Genomic DNA, 14,014 nt, shown 5'->3' on the forward strand with positions numbered 1-14,014 from the left:
AGTTGCTCAAAGTGAGATCAATCCGTTTATTTTTTAGATACTTGGCGAATGAAAGCAACTTTTCCGTAACGGGGAATGTCTGTTTCTAGTCTTAATCTTGGACTGATACCGATGATAAAAATTAAAGGATATCACGTGCCAAAACCGCTATCTGATTATGAGACACGCCGCAGTGGATGACTCCGGATTAATTTTGACAACCTAGGGTTCTTTAACGTGCACCTAAATCTAAGTTTTTACACTTCGCCCCCGTAGGAATGCGGCCGCCGTGGCAAGGGATTCCGAAGATAGTGCAGTCTAAAATTTTTACAACACTGAAGATGCCTCTGATAATTTTTATCATACAGCTGATAACATTGTGAAAATGGAGATGGCGATGATAATGTCGATGACAAAGTTGTAAAGCGATTCGACCTCCAGTTAACGTCGATCAAACGTTCTCGTTCCAGCGTGGCTCTCATAATAAATTGCATGATTCATGCACCTCTTTTTCATCCCCAAAATCACCCAGAAAGACAGTCGTTTATTGAACTACAGATTTAATCACCTACCGCTGCTTTTTCTGAAGCACATGCATAAACTTTAAGCTCGGTCACGTCATTTCCACTGACTATATTCCCTCGGCCAATAGTGCGCCCGAATTAGTCATCCATATTCAAATTTTCAGAGACAAATATGCGCGCCAAACACCAGACCGGAAACGTGCCCAAACTAACATGAAATCATGGAACATGAGGCCTCTCTTCGAGTGCCACCTCCTACAAACTAGTCGTATCTAACAATTCGAGAAACGTCTGAATGAATTGTACTGACACCAGGCAACCCTGACTTTTATTCTGGGAACCAACAGAGAAGACGAGCAACCCCATCTGGCAGTGACATGGCGTTGAGTGTAATGTTTTACATCAACACGTAAGGCACGTCCACAAATGCCGCTTAAATCATTGTCCTGCGGCCCGCAGAAATGCTCGTCGCCTCAAGCACTTCCTGGAGAAAAAGAAAAGAATGGCGCACTTGTAACGGTGACACTACAGATAGGTGAAACAAAGTGTTCCTGGCACAGATGATCTCGATGAAGATGTCATGGCACGGATGACGTCACTGCTTTGCGACGAGTGTTCGTTCTTTCTCAAGGCAGACGATGAGCTTAATTGAAAATGAGCAGCTTAAGAAGAACTCGTCGGCACCAGTTCATGGAGCTGCGCTCTAAACTACATCAATACTCGGGACAGGTGTCCGTTTCTTGCAGAAACATTTCTTCTCCCGGTTGCAGAGCGTGGGAGTTGTTAGCGCAGTAGAGAGTTTGAGTCAGACTCTTCTTGCCTCTGTAGGATGATGAAGAAAAAGAAAACAAAACGAGAAAAGTGAGCAATACGACAAAGCGCGGGGAGTCGAAGTAGAAAGGACTACACTTGACGAATGCTTTCTTTCTTGACGTAATACTTCTGCGGAAACCGCAAGGTGGAAAGGTTTCCTTTGTAGCACTTAGCTAGGTTTGGGTGGATGTCTTATTTTCCCTTCATTAATAGCTTTCTTATGCATATTATGCACCGTGCTTGCTTTAAACAGTAATAACAGTGTTCCGGAGCTTCAGGAGGCACAAAATTACGACAAACAAGCAGCACACTAGTCCAAAGGGACATTTGATTGCTCCATATAAACTCCAAATTATTCCGTAAAGGCATACGGGAACACTATGCCATTCATTAAAGGAATACCATAGCTTCATAGAGGGACCACATCATTTTCTAGAGGGACCGCGCGACCTCACAGAAGCCCCGCATTACCTCAAAGGGACAGCTAAAATTCGTAAAGGTACCGCATGACATCACGGACACTCGTAATAACTCCAAACAGTCACTCTGACTTCGAATAAATATCTGTGAACGCCAAATCACTGCTACCAGAATTTCCAAAAGAAAAAAAAAACGTTTCTAGATAGCACCTGATCGTCTGCATCGCGGTTTTGGAGTTTTTCTCATGCTTTCCCTTGCTTGAGCACATTTTTTTTTTTTTTTTTGACGACCGATGTTCACTATGACCGAGTTTGTCACCACATACAAGGGCGAACCAGAAAGTGTTTGCTCCTATTTTTTTTAGCCAAAATGTAAATGCGAAGTGAACATATTCATTCCCAGCAGTGGGCCTCTCTGATCGGCCCGACCTGATCTGCCGGTAGCTCCGCGACATGGCGCTGCTGTCAGGTGTTGAAGATGGCGGTTGCTTCACACTTCCACGGCGTACAAGCAACTAAGTGTGATTCGTTTTCTATGAAGCAAGGGACGAACGCCCATCGAAATCCACAGGTAAATTCAGTCCACGTATGGGGAAGGGCGTCTCACTTCGAGAAGTGTTCCTGGCAGGACAGCGATTCACGTGCAACGATTAAGCCAAGAGAGCAGTCCTACGGTGGTTCCAAAGTCAGTGGGACAAATTCTACCACAGGGGCATTTCAGATTTAGTGCTGCGGTGAGACAAATGCCAGAACCGATGTGGAGACTACGTGGTAAAATGGTGTAAGGCACGTAGAATAGTACGTCTATTTGTGGTTGCCTGTACCTTCTTTTGGCTAATAAAAAATAGGGGAAAATACTTTCTGATTCGTCCTCGTATATGTATACCTATTTAATCTTTGCATTTCGAATAAATGATCAGTCAGGCAGCGAATACCCCGTGCTTTTCCGATCTTCCATTCGTTTCTGTGTCGATTATTATAAACAGCTTTACCGAGGCGAGAAAGAAAACGTGTGGACGAAGCGTGTCAATTATTAAACGTTGCAGAGTTAAATTTTATGAATAAGTCCAAGATTCACCACCTCAGAGCAAATCCACGTCATATTTTGAGGCATGTAATCGAAGACTTAGAGCTGTAGTTTTACCTTCAAACAGAAAACGCAAATTTTATGACATCTCTTTATCTACAACATTTTTTACGAAGCACGCAGCCAGTCATACTCGCTATGCTGTGCCAATGTATTGACTGAAATTACTGACAGTTTTAAAGCCTAATTTAACCTTAAAATAATATAAAAAAGTTGTGGTCTCATGCAAGATATGCTAACTCAACTCGTGGCGCTTCTTGCATAACTGACATAATTTACTACGTCAAAAGACGAAACAAGTAAGTGGGCGGTGTGTTTTTTGACATTTCAATAGTATCATCCTAACAATCAGGACTATGTTCGGGTGTATCTTGTGCCCAATCATGCCACTGGAACTTAGGCAGTCTCTAGCCAACATATATCGTTGATCGACACCCACGGCCAGACACGCCGCCCGACAGCTCAGCATCTTCGACAAAACACTTTGCAGCTAGCACTATGTGCTTCGTTTGAGTAAATAATACAATTAAAGCTGCACGCTTGGTAAATTGCAGAAGGCTTAGGTCGCAATAAATTACGACATCGTCAGTTTCGACACCAACCATTGCTGCTGTTGCCGGCTATGTTCCACGACATCCGAACGTGGTGTCTCCACTACACCGACAATTTCTATATTATCCCGGCTCTAAGAAAACACGCTAAGAATGCGCATATATCACTGCAGTGGGGAGGGGTTCAGACCGCTTGAAGAAGCTGTCGAAGGGCCGCAGCTTGACCGAGTGCACGAACAGCCGGTTGTCCACTTCGGGGTCCAGGTTGTTCCACTGCAGGCCGAGCTCCCCGGCGTCGGTCACTTCTTCCCGCGTGGTGACGTAGTAGGTGTACCGACGCCCTCCACGAATGTCTTGAGGTCTGCGCACATAGCGTTATGAGTGCAGGGAAAGCAAACATGCGACACTGTGCACGAGCTGTAAATACGGGTGGTTGAGTTGCTTATGACGTCAGATCTGGAAGACGTTGGAAGATGTGCAATAAGCGCGAAGTGTGTGTAGAGCACCGGCGCACTAATTGCACATGCAGCAAGAGAAAGAGAGAGCAAATGATAAATGAAAGGTAGGCAGGTTAACCAGGACTGAGCCCGGTTGGCTACCCAACACTGGGGAAAAGGAAAAGGGGACGGAAAGATTAAAAGAAGAAGAGAGAGTCCACCGGGGATACCATTCGGTCACTCAGCCCGGATACAGCAAAATCAAGCGGCTGGCATTGACCTGTCGTCGGGAAGCTTGGTAAAGCCCATGCGCTCCCACATTCTAGAGCTGTCCTCCTTTACCATCTGCGGGGTTGCTATGTTATGCAACCAAGATCACGAGGGATGTCACTGAGGTGGTTTCGCTGTGATGAGTAACATCGTCCTGCTCTGCAAGAAGTAGGACTTTTTTGTTGACAAATTGAGAAGCCTACCGAAGCAAGGGCCTTGCACCTATGCCAACGGTGGCTGAACAGGCGTGTACAGGTGCATATTCTATGCACGCTTGCATACCCCGCCTGCTAAAGAACATATCTGTCTGTTCTCAGAAAGGCACGTGGGTAAAAATCAATGCTCGACAAAAGCTTGATCACTATTGCTCTATTTAGATTGGCGCGCGCACAGTGACTGACCGACCATATAACCAGCCGCTAGCCGTATAGCAATGCGAGGAGCACAGTCTTTAACCGCACAGAAGCAAAAAGAACGGCTCGAAGTGCAGAAATGTATGCGTGTACTTACCCCGCGCGTCCAGCGTCCCGCCGTCGCTGCATTTTCACGAGCCAGCACACTTTATTTAGAAACAAGCCATGCACACACGTGCGAGCGAGAGACACAGAGCCCGTCCATTGCCACAAGCCACGGTAGGGACCTTAGGAGCCCGAGCCCTGTGGCGTCCTCTGGTGGCGGCTCGAAGAGCGAAGCCCCCCAGGGGGTGATTGCCTCGCAATAAGAATCGCAAATGGGAGAGACACAAACCTTTTTCCAAGCCTGACATGAAACTTCCCCTTCAGATTGAGGTAGAGCTGTCCGAAGGCGTCCCACACGGCTCGCTTGGGGGTCTTGGACATCTGAACGGCCACCTGGTACTGGTGCACTGGGTGCGAAAGAGGAGAAAACAGCAGCGCTACCGCAAGAAACGTCCGCAGTGTGTGTTCGACTGGCATAGAGCTCTACATCTGAGGGTTTCTCATTGCGTTGATTTCGCTGTGACGCCACAAATAATAAAATTTCCTTGCAATACCAACCCGAAGGGGCATTGTAAGCTGTATTTATTGTACACTGCAAGGTGGAGATGGACGCCTTTAAGTAAGTGTCATTCGCTTAGCTGTACCCGTGTGACCTCTTTGCATGTCTTCTTTGACAAAACGCCGGCTCCAAGTCAAGGCTTCCACTAGTTCGCCCACAGTCGATCAGTTGTACTGTCAATATTTACGTGAGCACATTGTCGTGGTTCACTTTGCTTTGAGAAAGGCCGACAGGCATGTATGGTGGGGCAATGGTAGCAGAACAGCTTGCGCCACAACTGAGACATACAGACACTGCCTTCCTATCGGATGGTGACGGGGGTCGCCTCGCATTCTGTTGACCATCTGCGTACCATCAGGCGGTAGCTAACGAAGGGAGATTCAACAGGGTGGGTTGACAGTATTGCCAAAGGCACCACCAACCACAGCACACGCAATATGTGGACAGTTGCTAGCACGTTCCCTTCAACAATATACCTAACTGCCCACTATATGTAAATACGCGCATTTCAGTCATCGTTTAACGAAAAGGCCATCCGCATCGTGGCCTCCGAGATGGCGAGGTGCACACTGCCCGATCTTACATTTAATTCTTTCATCTCGAAGGCGAGGCCGCGAATTGATGGCAATATTTGAGCCGTTCCGCTCAATCGCGGATCAGTCGCGCCGCATGCAGCGCCACTTCGCGGGAGCCAATGAAAACAGGTCGTTCGAGCGGCGTGACCTTTCCTTGACTGCCGCGTGGCGGCATTCGCCGCGAGAAGTGAGAAATTGAAGTCCGCACGCCGCAATAACTACCTTTCATGTGGCGGATATTGCAGGTACTGGCGCCGGCAGGCAACGGAAAGAGGTCAAGCATTAGCGCTGCCCCAAGGCAGACCTCAATAGCTGACCAATAATTATCTACTTTGTGTCATACATAGCAGGCAAGGCTACGAAGGCTAGCGAGGTTTCTCTCACTGCTCGCCTTCGGGGTAAAAAAAAAGCAGTCAGATCACACGCTCTGTGTGATTCGATGTTATAGGAAGCAGTGAGCGGGGAGCCTACCGAGTTAACAAAACGACCATGAGAGCACCAATACGTAGGCGGCTATTTCATGACCTATATGACAGGCATGTCATGACATTCATTCCATGACCTATCATTTATGTTCGTCATACACTCTTGTCATACCATGCCAATTTTGGTACCTACCAATTAATGAAACGACCATGACAGCGCCAAGACGTAGGCGGCTAGATAGATAGACACTCTCAATGTTGCAAATGTTCGCCAAGAAATGCTACGCGTATTATAAAAACGATGCTCCTTATTTGACAGAAAAATATGTTATGTGCCACTCAACTCAACGTAACATTCGTCCCATCCTTTTATGTTGCCAAATAGGCCATACTTATTATACGAAAGGCACCGCAGATGTTAAACACTTCAGGTACCACAAATGTGAGCGACGCACTTCTGCAACCGGCGCCCACAGCATGCGCTCGGAACCAAAACGTAGCACGTCGCATACACGAAGCGCGAAGTTGCACGAGTAACACCTGGCTGTACGCAACTCTATGTGCACGCAAGTAGAAAGTGTCGTACATAAAGAAACTGCTCCGTCACGCATCGGGGCGCGGGGGGGGGGGGGGGGGGCACTTACGACCGCGCACTAATTGCGTAGTTTGCGCGGCATTGTTTGCTATACATGAGCAAAACGATGTAAGGCATCGGTAATAACGGCAACGCAGCGCGCCCCGCCGAAGGCGTCGCACGAAATGTCGTACGCACGGCAAAACGGATGGCCGTCGTTGGTCTTCAGGTACAACTTCCGTCCCATGCGCTGGCCGTTGGCGCTGGTCTTCATGCGGTCCGAGTAGAAGCCCATCACGGCGCAGTGCGAGTTCTGTCCGCCGCAGCGCGAGCAGCGCCCGGCCTCGAATTCCTCCCACGAGGCGCACGACACGGCCACCGGGAGGCAGCGCATGTCGCGCGTGATGGACTCCATGTAGTAGTCCAGCGATCGGATGTGGTCGCACGAGCTCAGCCGGCGGACGCCTGCGACGCAAACGAGAAAAAGAAAGATTGTGCAGCAACTAGCGACGACTATCGTCACTGTAAGTGAATGACCCGAAAGAACGAACGAACAGGCAAAGAGGAGAGCGAACAAGCGAAGGTGGTTGTTTCTTTTGACGAGTCCGACCACAGAGCAACCACGAAAACGGCCGAAAGAGGCAAAGGAAACTATTCGCTTTAAAAACAGTTTCGACAAACTGAGACAGTTTTCAGCCTGTCAGTTGGTACGTTACGGATCTTTCTGGAGCGCAAGAAGCAACAGGCCCCGGACTCGTACCAATAGGGACGACGCCTTTCCAGAGCTGTCCTCCTACCTTTTAAGCTAACCAGAATGCTAGCATGTCTTCCCGAGACTCTTGGTATGCATTATATTGCTCATTACTTTAAGTCCTCTTCAAAATTATTTCTTAATAAAGTGCTTAACATGATCATCCGTTATATGCACGCGAACCTTCATGTAAGTACTTTAATCACAGATTCCTAAGTGTCAGCGTTCGAGAAAAGTGGCACTAAAGTTATCTAGACAGTTGTGTATTCAGAGACGATAAAAAGCAACCATAAGGTGGGTTTAAATTGGTGGTGTCCGAATCCACACCCTACCGGCTGTTGCCTCTGCATAACAGAAAGATCTCGAAGGCTGTGCTTTTGCAGACTGCAAGCGCTGTAAATGAGTGTGGAGTCGGACACCGGCTGTGGTCACCATATTTTAAACACCACTCATATTACATGTTGACATGAAAATTCAGCAAGCAGCATCAATACGCCAAGTTACCATGCGATTTTAAGCCCTCTCTCTCCGTTCAGGCCAAGAAACGTCGCGTATACCATAAACACGAGAAGGTGGTCACTCTGTTCATGTAAATAGGTAGGCTGCCTTTAGCATCTAACGTGTGTACTGCCAAAACATTTTATTCACGTTTCTAGCATACCAGTCGTAAGAGGAAGCGATTTAAAAAGCGATTACGTTCCTAATACATCTCTTCGGGTGTGAGGAGGATACGACAAGGTGAAGGCAAGTTAAGCGACAACTACAAACGCAGGGACAGAGAACGCGGCAAGTTAGCTATGCAGAAATGCGAAAAGTGGAGACGCTTTCGCATAAGGCAAGAAATTTGTCAGCGACCTGTCCGGGTTCCCTTTCTAGCTTCATGTTACTCTCGGTTGGATAATTTTCTCTCTTTCTTTGTTTGCTTTCGTGTTTTATTGCTGTGTTCAATTATATGTACCTGACCTATCCGAAATCTACCGAAGTGCCAACAGCAGGCTCCGGTGCTTATTCCATTCACTTATTTTTATTTACCACAAGTTATCCTTCCTGAACTCGCCAAGAAACAGCTTGACGGGGCCTGGTGACCATTTGAAAGAAAGTTGTGAGAGGTAAATTAATAACAGAGAAAATAACTTCATACACGAAATAAAAATACGTTAACCACACGAAAGTAGTCATAATATTATCCACTGGTTAAGGTACGTGCTCTCACTAGCATAACATAAAAAAAGAAATAGGCGCATTCGTATAACAAATGAAACAAGAACAGCATTGTTTGGACAGTCATTAAACAGTAATTGTACAACACAATGTAATTAAGACACTAATTATGCCAATAGAATAAAGAATAACAGCAATACAGTAAGATACACAGAGGTACAGGCTAAGAAAAGTTAAAATCAAGTAACCTACTGCATGGAACATAGACTGCCTCCGCAGAACATGTACTGCAAAGCGATCTGCTGCCATGCTGACAAATTAACGCCTAATACAGGTGGCTTTATTCTGCAAGTGAAGGAACGGTTGCATGGCGTGTTGATGGAAACATAAGCCTCACCTTCAATGAGACCGCCTTCGTCGACAAACTTCCTGAAGTTGTACTTCTGGCAGCCTGGTTGGTTGTTGCCGTTGTTTGGGTAGAAGTCTAGATGACCCACCATCTGGTCCACGCCGAACCCTAAAACGTACGCGAAATACATACACTGCGCGAAGGAGGGAAGAGGCTGGAAGAGGGAAGACCTCACTGAGAAAATCAGAGCTTGTCAGTGCCGTACCAATATGTTTAAACATTCATTTTTTTCCTGAAACGATTAACGATTGAAATGAGCTCCCTAATGAAGTGATGGCAGCGTCCAGTATTGAAAATGCTATTGAGAGGCATATTCTTTGAATGTTCTTTTTATTAATTTCTGAACAGACACTATAGTGTGTGCACTGTTCTATTTCGTTCATTTTTGTTGCTCTAGAAATTATTCTACTCTTAGTTTGTATTCCGCTATTGCGAATTTCAGTGCTTAACCGATGTTGCATATACTGGTGCATTCTTTCGATATTGAACACTTTCCCATTGTGACCCCCTGTATTTAACACCCCTACAATAATGCCATACAGGCAATGTAGGTATGCCGAATAAATAAAATTAAGGACACAAACTAAGACCCAGTGGGAGCCGTGAAGGTTGTCTTAAAAAAAACTACACAATACTATTCTGCACCCATTCTTGGCACCGAGATAGTTTGCAGACCTAAGCTGTCATTAAACAAAGGGTGTATCAGTACGGACGACGCGTATCGAGCAGTCCAGATACGCCACACGGCTGTTCTACTTGAGCTAACAATTCCGGTTACAGATTCTCAAGCAGAACTCGCTCCACAAGCGAACTAGGGACAAACGTTTACTAGTCTACTGCATATACAGATAGGTGGCTTCGATTAGCCTCTTCCTTATATCCGCAATTTGACTCCCCCCCCCGTACCTGCCACTGCAGACCACAGTTCAGGTGTCAGCCAGTGTAGCTAGACAATTACGATACGATCCGCAGAAACATCCCTCCCTTCATTCTACTGGATTTTTTGAACCACCAATGACACAATGACGTTTTCTTTTCTTGTACGTGATAGATGACTGAACACGAAAAAGTCAGATGACACATCAACGGCACAAGAAGACAATGCGTAAATTTGCCTACACAACTTCACGACCACTTCTTCTGGAGAACGACCTGCGTCTCGGCATTTGTTAGGCTCTCCAGCGCATATGGTAGCAATCGTGCCTGAGCACGATTGCTAAAATGAGGCTGGACAGCTGCTGCAGCTTCTGCAGATCGCTACAGTTGTGCAAGTTGCACATGTCTGACTATACTGAGACAACACTCTCTTCCACAATACTTCTATCAACTTGATCCGTTTGCCACTATAGCGGAGTAGGGAGAAGCACGTGCGCCTACACTCACCGCCCGGTTATGCCTCCAAGGTTTTTCGCGAAAGGCGAAGGTGGAGACCTTACGAAACAAACGATCTCGTTTATAATGGTCACGTGGCCACCCAACTATCATTGAGCGCTGTAAGCCTCTTAACTGTGAAAGCTGTGCAACTACGTAGAAGTCACAGCTGCATGCGGACGTGTGCACCGTCATTGCCTTGGCTTTCGCACTTTTACATGGCAAACGCTGCGCAAAAGTGTTTGCCTTGCTTTCGAGTACAAAAAAGTAAATTGCGGGACGCCGGCATTCATGAGTGGTAGTAGCAGCAGTAGCAGTACTAGCAGCAGCAACAGCAGTAGAAGTAGTAGTAGCAGCAGCAGCAGCAGTAACTAACATTTTATATAAATAGATACATAAAGAAATAGGAAGGGAAGGAAATCACTACTGACCGCAGCAACTGTCTAGTGCGATCTGCTGACACCTGATCGGCGCTATCCAGTGAAATGAGGGGGGAGGGGGAGCAAAAGGACCGCGATAGAGCAAAGAAGACAATCATTTACATATTTACAACAGAGTGACCTGGCACAATATATTCATAGGCCGCACGTGGAGCGACTCCCTCGAGAGAGTCGCCCGGCCCCGCACACACCGGCACTGTTAGGTCACGCAGAGCGACTCGTGGTCACGCAAATGCTCGAGGAAGTCGCAAAGTGTTTTGTGAGCGACCTCCCGCGCGGCCAGCCTTGGCGCTGTCGGCCGGCGGCAGCTCGTGTGTACGGTAGAAGCTCTGGAGTTCCTCTTGCGGTGCATCGAAAGCACTGCACCACGGGAGCAAGCGTTCCAAAGTCCCCACTTCGTAACAGCTGACGTAGTAGTTCTGCGGAAACCCGCAAGGTGGAGAGAAGTAATTAATATTAAGGGAAAATCAGACATCCACCCGTTTGTAGCAATTGCTACAAAGGAAACCCATACGGGTTCCTCGAAAGAAAAGCCTCAGAGTTGAAGAAGAATTCGTCCTGGTCCGGGACACGAACCCGGGACCACCGCCTTTCTAGAGCAGCCGCTCTACCATCTGAGCTAATCAGGCGGCTAGCAGATGGCAGGGCGAAGTTGAATTTGTCGGCAACACACGAGGCCAGGACCAGGAAGAATTCTTCAACTCTGAGGCTTTTCTTTCGAGGAACCCGTATGGGTTTCCTTTGTAGCAATTGCAACGAACGGGTGGATGTCTGATTTTCCCTTAATATTAATTCGTAACAGTTGTTGCAGTCGTTCGTAGCGGCGAATTAGCGGCGCTGCCTGTGCGCCTCCATCTACACGCACTCAACTCGCAACTGCAGCATTCCTCACCCGTTGCAGCTGCGAAATATTGGGCACGGTAACCGCGGGCAGGTGGACGGAATGTCCGATTAAAGATACACACGTGCGTGTGCCATGTCCGACCAGTGGCTTTACGATAGCCTAAGGGTTCCTCGATGGCGATTGGTTGATTGTTTGGTATTGGAAGAACCAACGAACACACAGCCTGCGTCTCCACATAACAGTAAATTGTTGATAGACTGAATTAAATTCTCTGGCTTTACGTGCCAAAAGCAAGATGCGATTTTGAGGCATATCGTAGTGGGGGACTACGGAATAATTTCGACCACCTGGACTTCTTTAAAGTGCACCCAATGGACGTTACACGGGCGTCTTTGCATTTCTGCCCATATAAATGCGGCCGCCGCGGCCGTGATTTGATCCCTCGACCTCTGGCTTAAAAGTGCAACGCCGTAAGCCGCTGGCCACCACGGCGAGTGCAGAATAAATGAAAAGCCCAAGAAAAAACGGCAATTCCCTAGCCGTAGAACTTTATGAGTCGAGCAGATGATCCATAAAGTTGAATATTCAGAGAACTAAAAAACAGCGGTGAGTGAAGTGCACTTACCTTCTATAAGAAAGTACGGCAGGCTGGCGTCCGAGTGGATGACGTCAACGAAGTTGGCGTCGCTCGGATCCAGCCGGACATCAGGGTGCGTTCTGTAGAACAAAGGACCGGCAGGGTCCAATCCTGGCGGCGGCCCATTGAGTTCCCGCAGTTAGGCCTAGCGCGAACGAGCTTTCGCGTTCCTTATACGTGAGGCCAGGGCACGAAACCGGAAGCTTCCGGTTGTAACCCATCGGTACCAGTACATTCCGAAGAAAGTCCTGAGCGCAGGCAGGTGTACATTGTTTTTGTTCTATTGATAATTGCATTAAATACGATTAGATTTACTCCCCTAATTAATACGTTTGTTCTCACTGAACTCGTACTTAGAGCCCTCAACAACACCTTTACTTTTGGTACTCGCCTAACTTGAACACGTAACACTCTTTGCTAACGAACTCTTGGATTATTTATCAATTACCTGGTTCAACTTCCGGTTCCGGTCCCGCGAAAAGGCAATCGCCAGAAAGCCATACCTGAGATTCGACCAAGTTTGTGCAGTCTTGAGCCGGCGTAGCCACATATCTGGGCGCCCAAGCTGTGCCCAACGCAGTGGAAGGAAGACGGGCTTGATCCCAACACCCGCTGCAAAACAAAAGGTGTTAGCATCATTTGTCCGTTTGTGCCGATTCAGCAAGCTCGTCTACCTAGTTCGCCATTGTTCAAGCCAAGCATGACTGATCACCACACACTACAAAGAAAGACATGCAATACAAAGAAATAATTTCAGCTTTCTTCGGTTCCTCCCGGTGTTTTGTGTTCGTCGGCGTGCCTGTGTAGGATTATATTTGTGGATTTACATAGACCACTTGTACGATATATTTGTGGATTTGCATAGACAGCTTGGTCCGCTCGGTGCGTTCTGGTTGCTGCTTTGCCGAGTACACAACTTAGCCAGTGCATAAATGTGCACTATAACGGACGACTTCGGCGCTGGGTATTTGCCACTGTGTATGTGCCTCATTAATCTTGGTCAATCCTCTGCAATGGGTGTGCCACTGTGACGAAGAGGTATGAAGTTTCGGACTTATTTACGTATGTGTCGTACTTCTCTGTGCCATATACCTCTCGCTCAACATTCCTCTCTTGGCAAGCATCATACGTGGCCTCCGTGGCCTCCGACAACTAACAGCTACGAGCGACGAGGTTGTGCCCGTGCCGTGTACTACTGGTGCTACCGTGCTAACTCACATGTTTCGGGTCATTTACATTCCAACATAGCGTTGGATGTGAGTGCCTATTTTCTTCAAATAGTGATTTTGTGTGCATTTCAGTGGATAATGACAGGCCAAGCGAAGAAACGAAGATCCACGAAAAGGCGAAGCACCTCAATGGTCTTGACTAGAAAGGCAATCTCTGCCCCGACGACCCTGCCGTTTGCCGTGGCTTGGCTGTAAGGAAGCACGTTGCCTCCGCGCCAATCGACCACTATCACGTTACAGTCCATAGTGTCCAGGAAGCGGTCCTTCATCTCCTGCAAACAAAGGACGGTGGAAAGAAAAAGTTACTGATATCGCAAATACTCTCCTCTGAAAACATCAGGATCGAAAGACAAGAATACCCAGGACAGCGCCCAACAAAAATAAAATGTGTCGTAGAAGTTGCTTTATGTGTGCGATCTACGAAAAGCAAGTACTGGGCCATGGCCTTAAATAATTTTTCAGTGCCAGCCCAGGGAAGTCGAAACACTGTCACTGAGAGAG

At 47.4% G+C, this 14,014-nt stretch overlaps 1 protein-coding gene across 3 annotated transcripts in view; it reads right to left on the reverse strand.

The window, feature by feature from the left end:
• Positions 1 to 799: 799 nt before the first annotated feature.
• LOC126544607 (pancreatic triacylglycerol lipase-like) overlaps positions 800 to 14,014 on the reverse strand; it is a 42,880-nt gene continuing 29,665 nt past the window's right edge. For all 3 annotated transcript variants that reach the window (XM_050192033.2, XM_055077767.2, XM_050192032.3), the window contains 8 exons: positions 13,639 to 13,785; positions 12,788 to 12,896; positions 12,273 to 12,395; positions 8,981 to 9,100; positions 6,870 to 7,136; positions 4,828 to 4,945; positions 3,564 to 3,734; positions 800 to 1,325 (listed from right to left, as the gene is read on the reverse strand). In XM_050192033.2, the coding sequence (XP_050047990.1) occupies positions 1,217 to 1,325; positions 3,564 to 3,734; positions 4,828 to 4,945; positions 6,870 to 7,136; positions 8,981 to 9,100; positions 12,273 to 12,395; positions 12,788 to 12,896; positions 13,639 to 13,785 (1,164 nt within the window). In that variant the 3' untranslated portion in view covers positions 800 to 1,216. The remainder of the gene's footprint in view (positions 1,326 to 3,563; positions 3,735 to 4,827; positions 4,946 to 6,869; positions 7,137 to 8,980; positions 9,101 to 12,272; positions 12,396 to 12,787; positions 12,897 to 13,638; positions 13,786 to 14,014) is intronic.

This window comes from Dermacentor andersoni, chromosome 10 (assembly GCF_023375885.2).
Source record: "Dermacentor andersoni chromosome 10, qqDerAnde1_hic_scaffold, whole genome shotgun sequence".
Lineage (NCBI taxonomy): Eukaryota > Metazoa > Arthropoda > Arachnida > Ixodida > Ixodidae > Dermacentor > Dermacentor andersoni.